General features: G+C 56.5%; 1 protein-coding gene across 2 annotated transcripts in view; it reads left to right on the top strand.

The window, feature by feature from the left end:
• TTYH2 (tweety family member 2) overlaps positions 1-18,398 on the top strand; it is a 35,406-nt gene that overhangs the window by 6,823 nt on the left and 10,185 nt on the right. For both annotated transcript variants that reach the window (XM_074343608.1, XM_074343609.1), the window contains exons 2-8: positions 497-669; positions 5,256-5,367; positions 10,376-10,596; positions 13,792-13,887; positions 14,456-14,528; positions 17,690-17,759; positions 18,029-18,084. In XM_074343608.1, the coding sequence (XP_074199709.1) occupies positions 497-669; positions 5,256-5,367; positions 10,376-10,596; positions 13,792-13,887; positions 14,456-14,528; positions 17,690-17,759; positions 18,029-18,084 (801 nt within the window). The remainder of the gene's footprint in view (positions 1-496; positions 670-5,255; positions 5,368-10,375; positions 10,597-13,791; positions 13,888-14,455; positions 14,529-17,689; positions 17,760-18,028; positions 18,085-18,398) is intronic.

Raw genomic sequence — 18,398 nt, forward strand, 5'->3', positions numbered from 1 at the left:
GGCCATCCCTTCCCGGCCCTGTCCCAGGTCCCACTCAGGTCTGAGATGTCCCGCCCAAGCCTCATGTCCCCCGGGAGGCCTCGGATGCTCTGATCCCGTGGATGGCCCTCTGCTCGTCTGTCTCCCTCAGTCCCACAGGGAGTCACCCACAGACTTTGCTGTCAGTTGACAGTTCTTGCCTTGTGCCTTGAGCAGCTCAGAGCATCCATCAGATATGGCAGGCCTGGTCCATATCTTCATCCAGGTGTGTCAGCAACAAACCTCCTCCTCCTTCCTCTATTTGTCGCCTGTCCCCTGTCCCCACCCACACCTGAGCTCCCCATTCCCCAACCCAGTGTGAATGCTGGGCACTCTGTGTCCAGAGCAGGCAGGAGCTTCAGTCCTGGGAGGATGGATGTCAGACTGACAGCTCAGTCCTGCAGGTGCTCAGGGCCCGAGGGCAGGGCACTTCCTGACCCACGGACCAAGTGCTGACCCCAGGCCTCTCCCTCTGCAGTCACTGCTGTTCTTGGGGCTGGTGGTCACCGTCTGCCTGGGCCTGAACCTCATCTTCCTCGCGGCTTACCTGGTCTGCGCGTGCTGCTGCGGGCAGGATGGTGCGGTGCAGACCAAGAGGCGCCACTCCTGCTGCGTCACCTGGACGGCCGTGCTGGCTGGGCTCATCTGCTGGTGAGTGTGCCTCCGTGCTGGGCCCGGCGTGTGCGGCTCGGGGAGGGGGGGATTCTCAGTGTGAGGGCACGAGGCAGACACAGCGGAAGAAAAGTGGGCCTGTCATCTTGCCAACGGGTCAGTCCCATGACCAGGACATGCCCCTCCTCGCCCTCTACCTCCCGCCCCCGACAAACCCCAAGGTGCTCTTCAGCTGTCTGGCCACATTCTCCTGGCTGAGTGCTGGGTACCTTGATGGGAGAGCTTGTCTCTGGGATGAGCAATGTTGCCTCACCAGGCAGCGGGAGTCAGATGTCTTGGATGGTGACAGGAGGCTCCCTAGCGTGTCCGGACCTTTCCAGCCCAGCTGGGAGCTCCCTGAGCAGTTTCTCAGTGGCATTCCTGAACAGAGGGCATCTCTGCCCGGTGTCCTGTCCCCTCCCAACTACCGCCCTGGGTCTGCAATCAGACAGTCTGACTCAAGCTCAGATTAATTCCATCTTCTCGCAAGATCAATTGCTCCTAGTGCCATCAGCCGGGTCCTCTTTGCTTTGGGGGCCCAAGGGAGGATTTCTAACTTCGTACAAGAGCTGGGCTGAGCAGGTGGTGTCCACGCACACACGGGCCCTGTTTTCACGAGTTGTTGTATTTTTCTTGCTTTTGTAGCTACAGAGGTTTTTTCCAAAGCCTCAGATCCACCGAACACACTTCTGGGGGTGATCATGCCTGAGGCTCGGAATCCCTCATTGCTAATTGTCTGGGGCTTCCAAGAGCCTCCAGCAGGAGTGGCCCCACTGTCTCGGCAGCAGGACGGGAGGCAGGTGGGGCCCAGTGAGCCTGGGAGTGAGGACCCCTGGGGGGCTCATCCCAAGCGGCTCACCTCACCATCCATTAGACGATGTTCACGATCCCATCCTCCCTGAGTGTCAGGATGGTCTAAGCCAAACGATAGGCAAGACCCCAAAGGAGCTTTGCAGGGGTGACAAAGCACCAAGCACTTCAGAAGGGGACCCAGGGCTGGGCAAGACATGTGGCCGGAGCTTAATTGTAAACTTAAAGGAGAGAGTTCTAGCCCCGGTCACAAGTTCAAAGACAAATATGACTCCCCTAAAGCAGAGAGGGACTTCCTGTGAAGGAACTGGTATTAAACAGCCTCCTCCTGAGAGCGAGGTGCGTGGGGTGGGCAGGGAGAGGCAGGACAAGGAGCAGCCAGAGAAACCAGCAGCGCTTGCTACACAGGCAGCCCTCCCTCCTGGGAACTCAGATTTCCCCCCAAAATACTACAAAGGACAGAAGACTCCTCTGCAACAGCAAAATGACTCTGAGGGCCAACTGGGATAGGTCATCATTACCTGCCGCTTAAGGAAAACTCAAAACAGGAGTGTATGTGGCATGACTCAGTCTTCATCATTCCCCCACATTATCTGTGCCAGGCGCCGGGAGCCAGCGGTAAGAAAAACGGCCACCAGTTCTGCCTTCTCGTAGCTCTTGGCCTGCTGGGAGAGGCAGAGAATCATAGGCTGGTTTGATTTGGATAATTACAAACTAAGGGGTAAGTTTGGAGGGAAGGCATAAGCATGAATTTGGATGGCCCACCCAAGTCAGGAGTTACTGGGTGACCAGGGTACCAGGATCCACAGGCTGGGAAGGCCTGAACTAGGCAAAGCTAGGAGGAGATACTGGAAGGCAGAGGGAAGAGGTGTGTGTGCAAAGGTCCTGTGGTAGGGGAAGGGGGGCAGGGAGTCTTTAAGGCACCAAGGAAAGCCAGCGTGGCTGGAGCAGAGGGAGCAGATGAAGGGGCTGGGGCAGAGGTGCCACTGGGTGATGGGACCTGCCGCAAATACAGTGGAGATCAATTACCTTCGCGGGAGTTGGGCTCAGACTGGAGGCACAGTCTGAGGGAGGGAGGCGGGGAAGGGAGTCAAAAAAGCAGAAGAAGGGATACAGGGTGAGGTTGGGGGGATTAGGAGGGAGAGGTCTCGTTGGGCTCTGAAAGCAAGAATCCTGGAGAAGAAGGGAGATTCAATCCATAGAAGAAAGTAGGATCAAGCGTTTCCCAAAAAGGCGACAGGGAAATGAGGAGAGCCCCCCCCCATGCTCCTCTCTTTAGGGGGACAGTGATTTTCTATTTGGGAAAGACAGTGATGTCGTCATACCGGAGACAGGGCAAAACCACCACCTAGTCTATTCTGTCTTTTCCCTCAAGTGGAACAGTCTTTGTGGCCCAGGCAGGACAGGTGATGGCGTGGGGGAGCTGAGAGACTGTCTTTAAGCAGCCAGGGCACACGGCCCCTCCTGGGCCATCATCTCCAATAAATCCATAGACGAGGAGAAGACGCAGAGCTCGAATGCCTCTACTGTGGGAAACAGGGGAAGGGAGACTCCAAAGGCTGGAAGAGCATTGGCTTGATGCCGAATCCCCAGAAAACACTGGACCACAACCAGAGAACTAGCAGAGAGGGTTAGAAACACGGGGAGCGAACGAAGGGCATTTTTCAGAGTGTACTAAAATTTAAAAAATAAGTGAAAGTTACTAAATAGAATACGTTTGACATATGAATATTTCAGCTGTGCATCTGATCAGGGTCCTCCCAGTATCTCTGTGGATGCTGTAGAGAAATGTGGACGGGATGGTGGTGCGGTTAAGTGGATTCAAAGCTGGTGGAACAATTCTGGTTGAATGCAGAGAATCCTGATTTATACACTGGTTCACCAGACTGTAGCTAGCGTGTGTGTGTGTGTGTGTGTGTGTGTGTGTGTGTGTCACACATGGAGCAGGTAGGAACCTTGTTTTAAAATGTGCATTCTCAGACCACGCTTTTAACAGTTACTCCAGGGCATTCATTCCCATGGTCCATGGACCACTTCCTGAGAAACACTGAATTAAGGGTCAAGGGCACCCTGGAGGGAGGTAGCTCTAACAGTCTCCCAGAGGATTCCACCCCAGGTTCTGTCCTGTTTAAAGAAAAAGTGTGAGCATGTGTGCCTTCATCTCTCCCCCCAGAACCAGTGTGTTTTGGATGGAGACTCAAGGAGGCCGTTTACTGAGTCTCGAGAGGGCCCCCAGTGGTGTGAGTCAGATAAAATATGATCAATGGCAGAGGCAAGATTTGAGATGATTTGTTCAGACTGGAATGTTGGACTAAAAGCAACTAGATGAAATTTCATGGGATAGATTTAAAGTTCTGCTTTTGGTTAAAGCCAAACAAAAAATCAATCTGGCATCAGAGAAAGGAAGAGCGCCTGGGTTTAGCAGCAGTTTCCGAGAAGAAATCCAGGGGTGTTCGTGGATCACAAGGTCAGTCGTGGGAGGGAGGCCCCCAGGATGTTAGCCCCCTGCGCTCAGGGCTGGTGGCACCACCTGGGCTTGGGTGCTTCACCAAGTTTAAGGGCAACACTGATCAGTTAGAGCTAAAACCAGAGGATGATGGAGCCCAGGGTCTAGGGGACATGTCTGACTTGGAGAGCAGAGGAGGGGTGACACGGAACCCCGTGCAGATGTCTGATGGGGTGTCTTGCAGTGGTCCCCCAGCCAACGTGTGTCAGAGTCACCTGGGGAGCTGGCAAAGGTACCAGTTCCTAAGCCCCACCCAGACCTACTGCATCAAAATCCCTAGAGAATATGGAAACGAATGTATTTGTGTATATATATGCACACATGGCTGGGCCATTGTGCTGTACGCCAGAAACTGACACATTGTACCCGACTGTACTTCAAACAAACAAACAATAAAGAAGGCCCAAAATCCCTAGGGCCCAGCCAGCAGTTTCCTATCTTTCAAAGCCACAGGACGAGAAGACAGGAGTATTTTCCTGTTGGCTAGCTGGCCAGGCCAGGGACAGCTGGCCCTGAGCCTTCAGCCCCCAACGCCTGCCCACCTGCAGGAACGTTAGACATTGTCCCGTCGCCCCTGCCCCCAGGGAAGAGCCCCTCAGCTGAAGTCAAAACCCACTCACATGGATGTTTGTGGCAGCTTTAGTCATAACTGCCAAAATCCAGAAGCAGCCAAGATGCCTTTCAGTAGGTGAATGGATAAATTGTGGTTCATCCAAACAATGGAATATTATTCAGTGCTTTAAAGAAAACAGAGAGCTATCAAGCCATGAAAAGCCACGGAGGAATCTTATATGCGTATTACTAAGTGAAAGAAGCCAGTCTGAAAAGGTTACATATGGTATGATTCCAACCATATGACATTCTGGAAAAGGCAGAACTATGGCGACCGTGAAAAGATCAGTGGCCGCTGGGGGTTGCGGGGAGGGACGAATGAACAGAGAGCAGAGAGGATTTTTCGGGCAGTGACACTCTGTGATACAATAATGATCGACACGTGACATTACACATTTGTCTAAACCCACAGGAGCGTACAACACCAAGAGCAACCCTAACATCAGCTATGGACTTTGGGTGATTATGATGTGTCCGTGTGGGTTCAATTGTAACAATTGTCCCTGGTGGGGGCTGTGGATAGTAGGGGAGTCTGCATATGAAGGACCACAGGGTGTATGGATTTTGTTGTGAAGTTAAAATGACTCTAAAAAAGTAGTATATTTTAAAAAAGTTTCTCCTCTGGGTGTTACCTCTAACTTTGGGGTCTTGCCCACAGTGCTGCGGTGGGCGTTGGTTTCTATGGAAACAGCGAGACGAACGATGGGGTGTACCAGCTGATCTACTCCTTGGACAACGCCAACCACACCTTCTCTGGGATCGATGCGCTGGTAAGGCCTTGGGCAGCTGGCCCAGTGAGGCACAGCCCGTGAGGTCAGTGTGGTCACAGCAAGGGCCCTGGTCATATCCCAGCCATCTCTGCTCCAAGGGAGCTGGATGCCCCCTGGGGCTGCGGTTGGTCCTGCCAGGAGCTAACGGATGATTTCGCTCCCCAGGCCAGGAGGGACAGCAGGGATGGGAGTGAGGACTGAAAGAGGAAAAACTGATGGGTCCTGCGGGGCAGGGGCAGCCGTGGCATCAAATCCCACTGGCCTTCGGGAGAGCTGAGCATCGTACCGCTTGTCCAAGGGGCCCCCGGATGTGGAAAATCAGCCCCACAGTGTGTCTGTGTTCACTTTCAGTGCTGCACACAGAGTCTTGTCGGTGGGGTCCAGGAGAGGTCAAGGGGGAAAATGCTCTTCAAAAATAAGTGAAGTCCATTAAAAAAAAAAAAGATTGGTGGGGTGGGGATAGCTCAGTGGTACAGTGCATGCTTAGCACGCACAGGGTCCTGGGTTCAACCTTCAGTACTTCCATTAAAAATAGTAGTAACAAGTGAAGAGCCCCGCGGGGCTGGGAGACTCTGCCTGAACCCGGCGAGGCGTCGGAGCACCCTGCCTCCAGCTGGGAGCTCGGGCTGGAGGGTGTGCTGGCTGTCCAGAGGAGCTGTAGGGCTTTTAGCAAAAGGAAGAGGCACGCTTGCTGCGCCTCGAGGGCAGGGAATCAGGGTTTTCTCAAACACAGACCTTGGCCCCAAGCGCCTGGCACTGTCTCTGGAATCACCGGGTCTTTCTAGCCGACTTCCCGGCAACCTCGCTGCCCCAGGAGCCAGGCTTCAGGGCAGTTTTCAGAGACCCCAGTTCTTGGACATGCACCCTGTCCCCAATCTCCTCTGGGCCAGGTCCCCAGCAGAGGCCTGGCCATTTCTGTCAGGCACCCTCAGCCACAAAATCCAGCCCTGATCTGAGCATGTGGTCATCGTCCGGGTGCTAAGGACTCTGACCTCATTGCCCCTCCTCTCCCTTAAGCTCCTCTAAGGCCTTAATCCCCCAGCTGCCCCTCCCAGGAGGGACTCCTTAAAGAGACAGCTCTGCTTCTCCTCGGGTGGGATGGCTGGGTCCTGTGGGTCTGGCCTCAGAGAAAGTCCTGGGGAGCTGAGGGCCACACACCAAACCTGGAGTGCCCCCAGCTCTCCTGCTGAGCTCGTCCATCCACCCCTTATGTCCCCTGGACCCATCCCTGGGGACTGAGAGCTGTCTGGACACTGGGCTGGAGCAGCTCTATGGGTGAGGGCGGGGCGGCTGGGATGGAGATGCCGAGGGACAGTCCATGGGGCCGAATGCAGTTGACCAGCGCATTGGGGGCTGGGGGGAGCCTACTCCCTGGGTACCTCCACCCTCGTCTCTGCCCTGGCAGGGCTCCATGGTTACTGCCTCTAGGCTCTGCCTCCTGCTCCTCCACCCACCAGCACCAGAACCACTAGAAGAAGGAACCAGCCCCAGACCCGGGAAAGCCCCAGAGCCATGACCTTCACTAGCTGCCTTGTGACCATTATAAGGAATGACCTTTGTCTCCCCGGGGGCTGAGGGAGAAAGTCCTGGAGCCGTCCTGATGGCAAACTTGAGTTCTTCATGTCCTCATCCCCCGGGACAGATGAGCTGAGAGCAAGACCCCCAAGCTGGACCCATCCACCCCAGTGCTGAGAGCGCCCCGGGCCGGGGGTGGGCCGTCTGCAGCTGACTCCATGTCTCTAAATTCCCCTGTGTTCCCAAACAGAAGGGTTCCTTTCATCCCTGGTGGTCAGCCCCTCATCCACTCTCCACCATTTCTGAAGAGTGAGGGCAGGCGTCCCAGGCTCTGGTGATGGTCCAGCCGGCCGGGAGCTGCCTCCATCCTGATGACAACCTCCTGCCCGTTCTGTGTGGGCAGGCGTGGGCTGTGCCCTCCGGGTGAAGAGGCAGGGCTCTGCGTCCTTGGCGGGGCCTCCGGGGCTGGTCTGGGCCTCGGGGTGGGCACCCAGCACTCCCAGTCCCAGGGGCTCCTGGGGAGGCAGCAGATCTTAGAGGGCTCCCCAGATCCGAGGGGCGAAGGCCAAATATCAGATAAATGATGTTAGATGAGATAAGGTCCTTGAAAGTGCGTGGTAATTTACAAAGTACCCTCTAAGTGGGGTAACTAAGATAATGATGCCATTATTATGATTATGGTAATTATATATATTACTACAATCGCCAGGAGAGAGAGAAGGCTTTGACTGGGGGGCAGAGGGTACTCGGGAGACAAGTCAGGCAACCCACACCTGGGCCAGAGCCGAGCAGGCCCTCCCTGGTTCCCCTTCCTGGACCAGAAACCCGGTGCCTGCGCCCTTCCGGGAGCCCTGCGCCTCGATAGGTGGGGGCTTGGCTGAAGGCTCAGGCAGGCCTGGCCGGATTCTGGATCAGCTGCAGACTCTGATTTGGGGGGCTCAGAAAGATCCTTTAGGAGCACCAGGTGGGTCATTTCTCTGGATCCAGTGCCCCCGATCTGAGCCCCAGTGATTCACTCAGGGACCTGGTGCACTTCTCACCCCTTGGAGTCTCAGCTTAATATAAGGGTCTTGGGCTCTACGTCCCGTGAAAGCTTGGCTGACCCCGGTTTGAGCTACATGTTCCAGTGGCCACCGTGGCTCCCGTGGGCTCTCCTTTGAGCTGGCAGCAGGCCTGTGGGCAGCCCTTGGGTGAAGGGCACAGAGAGGTTGAATTCCTGCCCCAGGGTGGGGAGCTGGTACATTTCAGAGCAAGAACCAGAACCCAGGGGTCTCGTCTTAGCCCTTCCCTCCAAGGCTCTGAGATGGGCGCCCTCCCCCCACAAGGCTGAGGCTTCACCCCCTTCCTCTCCTGGCCCATCTGCCCTTCTAGAAAACCTCATTAACTTAAGGAGCTTCCTCTTGGAGATTTTCAAATTTGTGCTTGCATCAGAATCCCCTGGGGGGCTTGATAAACACGGATTGCTAGGGTGGGGGCCACCCCAGAGTTTCTGATTCTGTAGATCTGGGGCAGGGCTGAGAATGTGCGTTTGTAATGAGTTCCCAGCTGATCATGCAGACGCCGCAGCTGGAAAACCCCTGCTCCATCCTACGGAACAACAGCTTCCACCACCTGCTAGCTCGCCTGACCCCGCCCCAGCCTGGGGAGCCGAGAGGGACAGCTCGTTTGAAGAGTTTCTCTTCCCCGTGGGAGAGCCCTGCTCCATCTCTGAGCGGCTCTCTCCGTGCCTCCCTGCGGGGAGCTCTGCACGGAACCTTTGTGGACTTGGGGAAGCTGGGGGCGGGAAGGGGGGATGTAAATAGGTCAACGTTGTGATTCTTATTTTTTCTATTTTGTCTTGTTTCCTATGGGAAGACATCAGGAGGAAAGGGAGGGCCTGGCAGATGTTTGCTGGCTTTTGTTTTTTCCAAGGAGGGATTTAAGAAATAGAGAAGTTAAGTGTTTGGAGCTGTGGAAGGGAAGTGGTCTTACAGGAAAAGTTTGCAGGTCATAAGACGACAACCACCTGTGGTCTACGGCTTGTTACGTATCATGTAGGAATGTGAAAAGATCCCTGCTCCTAAGGTTCACATTTAATGAATGCCTCTGGATCAGTGGCTGCAAAGTCCTTGTCTGTTGGTCTTAGTGTATTGAAGAGGAACCTTGATCAGGGTGAGGTTGAGTTACTGTATTTACGAGTCCATATGCAGTATCTCTGCCCTTTGGTGTCTCTTAGTCCATAACCAGCTTGTAAGACCCAGGAAGGAGCCGGGAAAGGGAACAAGTCGCTGACACTGAAAAAATAAAATGGAACAAAGGAGCCATTCTCTTTTCTGGAACCAGGAACTCCCAGCATAGTGCAGATGTGAAAAGCCACAAAGTTGCTGTCAAGTCCCCCCCAAGCCCCCGAGCAAAGGCGACGAAACAGCTTTTGCTGCCAGGAGTGGTGTCTTATCTCCTTACCATGGGGCTCTCACCATGGGAAGCTCCGCAACCTTCTTCATTTTTATCTTCCTTCCAGACCTGGGGGAGCTGAAGGCTGCCCAGAGGGTGAGCACCCGCTTCCCCGCTTCCGGCCCCTTGTGCTTGTTGGTTAAGTGTGACAGTTTTGGAGCAAACGAGCTCTTTTTCCTCTCGCTGCCGACACCCAGGCTCAGAGCAGGCTTGGGAGGGACATGCGTGGGGTTCCCAGGCTCTGTCCCTGGACCCTGCATCTGGGCTGTGAAGAAGCACCTTTCCCCTTTCCAGTACTGGTGGTCCTTGTCTGCAAGCCCAGGACAGTCACCGCCATCATCCTCCCTTTTCTACTTTTGAATAGAGCGAAGCTTCGTTTAGGATCCCCTCAACTCCAGGCAGGACAGGCGTTTCAGGGGAAAGTGGGGGGGGGGGGGGCACGAGCACACAGAGAAGGCGCCGACTTCCTCCTCCCGTCACGTGGCCAGGCCGTTGGAGGCAGGATCGGCTCTGCCTGTGTTATTTCAAAGTTCCATTGTTCTGCCCTCACTCGGGTTCAGGACGCTGTGAGCTGTGGCTCGCTCCACAACAAAGCCTTTCTCTTGTGAGACATTCAGAAAGCCTATTGTGGGAACAGAAGGTCAGGTAGCAACAGAGGGACTCTTCGGTTTCAACATTTTATTCCTCATCCTCAAAAAAGAATTTTTCATCCAAAGTGTTTAAAGTTCTAAGACAATCTTCAAGGAAGAAAAACGGCTTCTCTTTTCTGTGTCCCCCTGTGGGGCTGTCTGTAGTAAGGCACTGCGTCTTAGAGCCCAGGTCCTGGTTAAGGTCAGGTTGGGCCAGCCCCTGGGATGGAGGGACCTGCAGGCTGGGTGGGGCGTAGGGGCCTCCGCCGTCCATCCTCCCTCCGGACAGCAGCATCTCTTCAGGGCTGGGGGTGGCACCCCTGGGGCACTCATTTGAGGCCGAGCCCTTCTCCTTTAGACTTAGAGGCAGAGGGCTTACCTCTCGCCTCCTTCCACCCGAGGCCAGACTCACAAGCCCCGCCCCTCCCCAGGTGTCTGGAACCACCCAGAAGATGAAGGTGGACCTCGAGCAGCACCTGGCTCGGCTCAGTGAGATCTTCGCCGCCCGGGGCGATTACCTCCAGACACTGAAGTTCGTGCAGCAGATGGCGGGCAACATCCTCAGCCAGATGTTAGGGGTGCCCACGTGGAGGGAGGTCACCTCAGAGCTGACCCAGCTGGCCGACCAGACTGGCTACGCGGAGTATTACAGGTGAGGGGCTGAGGGAGGGGCAGTGGGGCTGCACCGGCCTCCTTCACACAAGACACTGTCACGGGCTTCGGCAGGGAGATGCCACCAAAAGGTCTTAATAAGCCATTGACTGATATCAGAGGACATGAGGGCTTGTGGGGGCCGAGTGGCGGGTATGTGGTGCGGCCTGTTTATACAGGCAGGCACCGAGCCCCAGAGAGGGGCAGTGAGGAGCCACAATCGCAGGGGTGGAGGCTGCACCCAGCCTCCCAGCCTGCAGCAGCTCCTCTGGGACCCGCATTCTCTGTGGCTGATGCTGGGTGAAGAGCCAGTGGTTAGGGGCTCCTCACCTGCCAGGGTGTATGGAGCTGGGTTCCCTGTACCTGCAGACTCAGCCTCAAAGGTGCAGAGGGGAGGAGGTGTGGCAGCCTCTCCCTGCACAGGGCCTCCCCAATGCCAACTCCTTAGCAAGCCCAGAGATGCCACAGGCCTGAGTGATGGAGGCACCGCCCCCACCTTTGCTGTCTCGGGGATGGGATGCAGACTCACACCTGTATCACCTAACCTTTGGGGCTCCGTTTCCATCTCCCCTGCCTCCCCATCCCCCAAGCCCCATCCCAGGTGAAGGCACTGGACACAGGGCCAACTGACCAGGGACCAGCTGCCCTCCCTCCACGCACAGGGTCTGGTGACAGTCACTCTGGGGAAAACCACAAAATGAGGCAGCAGTCTCGGCTTTGGGTGGCTCCCGGCTGAAGGGTGACACACACTCATGGCGTGCCGGTCCTTGTGCACCCAGGGCAGGGCGCCTGGCACGGAGGAGGCACTGGGGGGCAATGGATAACGGAGCCCTGAAGAGCAAGTTCCAGCCCTTTAGGTGCCCCTTCCTCTGCCCAACGTGCTGCCTCCTCTTCAAGCCACCAGCTGAGGTCCGAGTCTTCACCCCAACGTTGCACAGTTTACTCTGGGCTTCTGGATTCACTTCCCCTTTATGAGAAAGCTCCACCCCAGGCTGAACTAAAGCTGACCCAGAGAAAATGCTCCTGGTGGCCTCTGTCCAGGGCTCTCCCCTTCCCTGGGGTAGGAGATGGACGGACCCTGACGCCAGAAAGCTCATGAGGTCCCCCCGGCTCTGGACAGCGCTCCCTCCCCTGCCTGCACAGATGTCTCAGATGAACTTCACACCGGATTTTTTTTTTTTTTTTTTTGCTCACATGCAAAAGTGCCTTTCTCCCAAGTGACTGAAAGAAACAGTCAACTCTAAGGATGGGCTGTGACCTGTGACCCAGAATAGTGGCATCTGATTAATCCTGTGACATGAGAGCCATTTTGTGCCTAAACCTTAGAAGTCTTTTTGTCACGGGGGTTCGGGGGAGGAAGGAAGTATCTGTTTTGGTCCTCCCATCCCTTTTGTGTGGACCTAGCCTAGAACCAGATACACTGAGGGGTGTATGTGGGCATTTTGAGAACGACAGTGGTGAAATAAGTCGGAATTTATCCGTCATGAGGGCTTATTTTAAAGATAATTTTTTTTAAAAAATGGAGTAAGGGTGGTGACAACTGCACAGTATCTATTTTAAAGTGGGTGATTGAGGGGGTCCCCTGGAGCCCCCATCCCCAGCCCCCACCCCCAGCCCCCACCCCTTGCTCAGGTCTGGTGCAAGGCCAGCACGTGCAACTCCCAAACACTGGTGATGTTCTGTCCCTCCCCCTCTTCTGCTGTTTGCTCTCTCCTCTCGCCCAAGCTGCCCAAGGACAAAAGGTTTATTTTATTCTTCCTGAGCTCATCAGCCCTGGGGGCTTGGCCTCCTCTGGACAAGCCTCCCCATCTTCGCTTTCTGGATGGTTCTAGAACATAGCCATCCAGCCTAGCAATTTCAGTCCTTGTATACATGACCTGGCTAAGTCTTGGAGGCAATTAAAAAGGCAAGACTCCTCTCTTTGGAGGCTTACAGAGGCTGTAACAGAGTGAGCGCATCGGTGCCGGATATGGGAGGAGCTTTGGGAGTCAGTGCTCCTGCGAGAGCCAAGTTCTTGGTTAGAAATACATCCCCAGGTCATCGCTGGGCTCCTCTGGGAAAACGCACCCGCCTCGAAGAGCTGTTTCCAGGAACCCCTTACAACACGAGGAGGCGTGAATGCAGAGAGACCCGTTGAAACATGATCCTGGAAAGTCAGTTAGAAGCAATCCTAACGTGATTTCCTGCTAATGGGCAGAGTGGGGGATAGAGAGTTAACTAGAAACCTTTAGGTCTGAAACACAAAACCAAGATTTTGAGAGGCGCCTGGGTGTGTCTCTTGTCAGAAGGCTCGAAGACGTGGAGAGTCTGGAATCCCTGGGCCAGGCTCGCCTTCCCTGGGTCTCAGTCTTCCAATCCGTAGAACAGGGGGGATCTGACACTGGTTGTTCCCGAGGTTCCTTCGCGCTCCGACTCTGATGCTAAGAACACTGGCCCCTTGGTGGCCTCGTCCTAGTGGAGGGCGGTCTCGGCACTTTCCCCAGGGATTTACAGCGGCTGCTCCCGCCCCGGGCAGGGAGTTGACGGTTTTGATTAGGTTTCTTTGGGGGCATTAAGCCTCCATTCACAAAGGGGGAAAGAACCTCGCCTGGCTGCCAGGTGACCTCCAGCGTGCTCCCTCCCCCTCGCAGCCTCCTTGTCACTTTCTTCCTGCTCCACCCAGCTCCCTACCCGCACTCCAAACTTTTTCTTACCCTCCTTATGGTGTTAGTGAAGCAGAAAACCAATGCTGGAGAGGAGGGGCTGGGGGTCAGTGAATTTATCTGGCTCTTGCATTAAGAGAAATAATGATTGGTGGGGAGGGTATAGCTCAGTGGTAGAGCACATGCTTAGCATGCACGAGGTCCTGGGTTCAATTTCTAGTACCTTCATTAAAAATAAGTAATAAACCTAATGACCCCCCCCCAAAAAAATTTTTTTAATTAAAAAAAGAGAAATAATGATCAGAAGACTTTCTTTGTCCAGGCAGAAGTGGGGGTGCAGCCCCTCGGAGCCCTGAAGCGCTGTCCGCTGTGCGCGCTGGGGTCTTCTGTCCAGGGCAGGGGCGCACCCTCGTCTGATCTCCTGAGCTGCGGGCTGTGGGCGGTTTGTATAACGAAGGGTCAAGCCGGCCTGGGGCAGCTGTTCAGGTCTCCGTGTTGTGCCCCAAGTGAGGAGCCCGCCTTGCTCCCCCTGACGCCCCTCTCGCTCTGCCCAGATGGCTCTCTTACCTCCTGCTCTTCGTCCTGGACCTGGCCATCTGCCTCCTCGCCTGCCTGGGACTGGCCAAGCGCTCCAGGTGTCTCCTGGCCTCGTGAGTAGCCCCGCCGCAGCCTTGGGACAAGAGCTGTCCGAGCGTGTGAGGTGACGGTGCCACCGGCAGGGGGAGGTGACGGCTTGGCTGGGCTGGGAGGATGTGGCAGCAGAGGGAGGGGGACAGCATCCTGAAGCTGCCTTCCGCCCCCTCCTCAGCACCCAGCCGAGTGGGGATGGCAGCCACCGACTCGCCATCTGGTCACCAAGCAAGGACTGGGCCTTCCCCCGTGTGTCCTGCCCCTCCTGGGCCTGACTGTCAGGCAGCTGAAGCGTTAACAGCCTCTTGCCATCTCTAACCAACACCTGCTCCTTAGCTCCTGCCCCCAGCGCTGCGTCTCTTCAGCCCAGGATCCTGCGCTCTAGGCACTGGTCCATATCCCTCTCCCGGCCGATGTCAGGGCAGGGACTGAGGCTGCTCTCAAGGCCGGTGCAAGGGCCTGCGGGGCTAGGGAGGGCCAGATCGTAGCTGAGAGGAAGGGCGCTCACCCTTGGTGGGGGGACAGCTGTCACAGGGTCCCCAGCCTGCCAGCCTGGATCCCACCCACCGGCGGCTGCCTCTCTCCTAGGATGCTGTGCTGCGGGCTGCTGGCCCTGCTCCTCAGCTGGGCGTCTCTGGCCGCCGACGCCGCAGCAGCGGTGGTGAGTTGGGGGATGCAGGGCTGGTGGGTGGTCTGACCAGGTGGTATGTCTGTCTGGTGGTACGTTGATGAGTCCTGTCCAGATTCCCTAGGGCAGGGCCAGCTTCCAGTCTCAGTCCCTAACCTAGAATCCCAGAGTCTTCGAACTTAAAGGGCTTGGTTTATCCGCGCCAGCCCCCTCACCCTCTAGGTGAGGACACAGGGCCTGGGAAAGTAAGAGGCTTGTCCAGGATCATGAGATATTTGGGGGCGGGGCCAAGATAAGACACCTGAAGCCTGATCCCTTTCCCACCCCGCTGGCCGAATCCCCGCCACGGCTTGTGAGGACCAGCACGGGTGACCAGGTGCCTTCTCTCTGGGTATGAAAAATGAACCCAGTCTGGTTGGGGTGGGCAGGGTTTGAACCTCAGGCTGGAAGAGCCCCACCAGCTTCGGAAGCATGCTCCTCGGCCAGCCTCCCCAGCATCGGGAATGTGGAAGGTGGCTTTTCACTTGCCTCCCATCTCACTTCCCTTGGACTCACACACACCGTCTAAAACCCACTGGGGGTATGTTTCCAGGTGTGGTGCCTCGAAATGTTAAAAAAGAAAAACAAACATACACACACAAGGTGGGTCAGGAGTGTAAGGGGAAGCTTCCTGTGCAGGTATGTTTGGGCTTTAGCCAGTAACACCGTAGATAGTCCGTGTGCGCGAGTTGTCCGTTCATACATTCATTCATCCATTCAGCTGATGTTTGGCTGTGTGCACTCAGTGGTGTAGGTGCCTAGGGGTGCAAAGACCAGGAGGATGTGATGTTTGCTGTAAGTCGAAGCCCGCAGAAGAAAGACGTGTGGGCAGAGCATTGCACCCCAATGTAAATTGATACGGTGGAGATGCACACTCTGTACACGCTGTGTGTGTGCGCGCATGCGTGCGTGTGTGTGCGCGCGTGCATGCACACGTGCACAGTAGAATGGGCCAGGATTTACCAGGGTATTTCAGGGAACCCCAGCTATTTCAAGGGCCACAGCCTGACCCTGTGACCTGCGTTCATTCTGCCCTTTCCACCTGGGGAGAAAGAAAAGGGACTCATGCTGGAAACCCTCTGCCCAAAAGCACGCTTTGCCCAGTGACTTGAGGGCTGGCTGGTGGCTCTGGCCTTGACCAGTTTGCCTCCATGATGCCCTCAAAATGAATGAGCCTGGCGCTGCTTGGCCCAGAGCAGCTCTGGGCAGAGCTTGTCCAGAAAGGGGAGGACACAGGCATCTCCTGTGTTGTCCCCTCTCCTCCACATGCAACGTCCACTTTGAGCAGGAGAGAGCTCTGGACAGCATAAGCCTACATCCCAAGGGCTGGGGCCCCTCCAGATATGGGGAAGGGCAGGGTAGGAGGGCCCAAGTGTTTTTAAATGCATTCTGATGTCATCCGGAGCTGGGAGGGCTGTACGTGGTCCGGGGGGGGGAGAGGCTGCTGGCCGGAGCCACAGGCCCAGCTGCCTGGCCGACAGCCTCTCCTCCAGGGACAGCAGCGAGCACAGGGAAGCTTGCACATGGCGCGCTCTCGCCGGGCCCCATCCTGCCCCCGCCCCGTTTCCCCACATCCTCTGCCTTCTGTCCTCCAGCTGGGCACCGCGGGCTGCCCTTAGGGGGATGGCTCCCTCCTGGCGGCAGCGGCTTGTCCCTCTCGCCAGGCTTCTGTGTTCAGAGGTGGTTTCGGGTCCCAGCTGAGTGCCCGGGAACCAGGGAGCTGAGGAGAAAGGCCATTTCCCTAATTCGATTAGTCAGGCCCTTGTGCGAGAAGGGGGAGTGCGTGCAAGGGAGTGAATGGGCCTTTGATGGGGGTGTGGGCCCTGCTGCATTTTGATGGGAAGTGGGGTGAGGAGCCCAGAAGGGAGGGGCAGCCATCAAAGCCTGTTGTGGGGCGCTTTTGTGTGGTCACTGCCCCTCCTCCCGGAGCCCGTTTCTTCATTTTTGAGAGCTGTGGGGCCAGAGCATGTGCATATGTGTGCACAGACGTGGCTCTGTGAAAACTCTGCGTCCAGAGGGCTATCTGAGTCCCCAGTCCCACCCAAACACACGTTTTCTAGCCCAGAAGTGCTGTAGTACAGCTTGCCACTGTCTTGTGCCTTGAACAGTGCGTGGCACCTAGTAGGTACTCAGTAAAAATGTATCAACTCACTGAATGAATAAATGATGCTCCATTGTGACCCCTGAGCCAGCCACTTCTGAAGGAGGACAGGGGACTGGCAGGAAAGGGCTGTGGGGAGGGGTCCCTGCTCAGGGAGCATGTACTGGCGCATGGGTGCCCCTAGGAACAGGCTGGAGGACCAGAGCGTCCGTTGACTGCTCTGAAAGGTTGAACACCCCCACCTTTACCTGGTGCCCCACTGCACCCCCAGGCCAGAGCTGGGGAGGGCCTGGCTCGAAGGATGGCACCCTTGTTGCCTGTCTCCCAGGGCCCAAACCTGCTCTGACTGAGCCCTGTGGGCCCTTGGTGGTCACCTTGTCAGGCCAGGCTGCGGGGTCCAGCTCCCTGCTCAGTAATGCCAGAGTCTGGAGTCCGTGCCCTCTCTCTGCTCCATGCTCTTCCTGGTCCCGCATCTTGTCATGATGGGATCTGCACCCAAAAGCTCCAAGATGGATTCAGCACCAACGTAATTCTTTAGAAAGAGATTCTGGGGGAGGCTTCAGAGATGGACGCCCCCCAGGGCGAGGGTGGACTTGATAACAGCCAGACAAAAAATAAACTAGAGATGAGCAAATGAGGCCATGGTGCAAATGACTCCCCGAAACATGTCCCGCAGCCTCCCCTGCCCCAGGTCCGTCCCAGAAGAGGCATTCGGAAATAAGAGTTGATGGTACAGAGTGCTCGCTCTCTGCCACTCACTTTCCTGAGCACTTGATGAATTCACAAGGTGAATAGTGTCGGGGCAGCTGAGACAGGATAAGGCACTTGTCTGAAGTTCCAGAGCTGGGCAGGGGCAGAGCCAGGATTCCAGCCCAGGGAGGCTCCTGACTGTTCTTGCCCAACCCAGGACTGAGCTGCGGGGTGCCCGTGCTAGCTGATGCCTGGCTCCTCCCACAGCTGCAGATGGGGATGGGGCTGCAGGGGAAACGGGCAGCTGTGGGGGCTCCTGGGGTGCGTGACTTTCCTCCACCCCTCCCGTCTCTCCCTGGCTCAGGGCACCAGCGACTTCTGCGCGGCTCCGGACACTTTCATCCTGAACGTCACGGAGGGCCAGGTCCACACAGGTAGTGAGCTCTCCGCCTCTGTTGTCAGAGCCACTCTGGTTGCTCAGGCCAGGCCCACAGCCAGCCAGACTGTGCCTCTGCTTCCTTCTTTCAGCCCTGTCGTCACCCCATCCCTCCCCACCCCTACAGTTAAGGTCCAGCTGGACCTCTGGGCCATTTCTTAAAAGCTCCCGCCTTTGGGAACTCGGGGACCAGCCTGGCCGCTGAGGATGGACGAGGTCCTGGTCACTTGCGAGCTCCCGCCTGAGCCCAGTGTCTTTGCCTTGCAGAGGTGACCCGTTACTACCTGTATTGCAGTCAGAGCGTAAGCAGCCCCTTCCAGCAGGTACGGCCCGCCCAGCCCAGCCCTCGCCCTGCCCACGGCTCGCTCCCTGTTGAGCCCAAGCCCCAGCCCCGACCAGTGAGGTGGAGGTGTCTGGGCGTTCTTTGCTTCATGGGGCCCTCTGAAGCGAGTGGTGCTCTTGGTCAGCACCTTCTAGCTGAGCGTTTCTCACGTAGCGGGGTTGCTCACCCAACACCCCAGGAGCTGGGTAACACAGCAGAGGCTGGGCAGGAGGTCTGGGGTGGGGCCCGGGATTCTGCATTTCTCCCGAGCTCCCGGGCAAGGCTGTCCCAGCGGGACCCTTTGAGTAGCAGGAA

This window comes from Camelus bactrianus, chromosome 16 (genome assembly GCF_048773025.1).
Source record: "Camelus bactrianus isolate YW-2024 breed Bactrian camel chromosome 16, ASM4877302v1, whole genome shotgun sequence".
Classification (NCBI taxonomy): Eukaryota; Metazoa; Chordata; class Mammalia; order Artiodactyla; family Camelidae; genus Camelus; species Camelus bactrianus.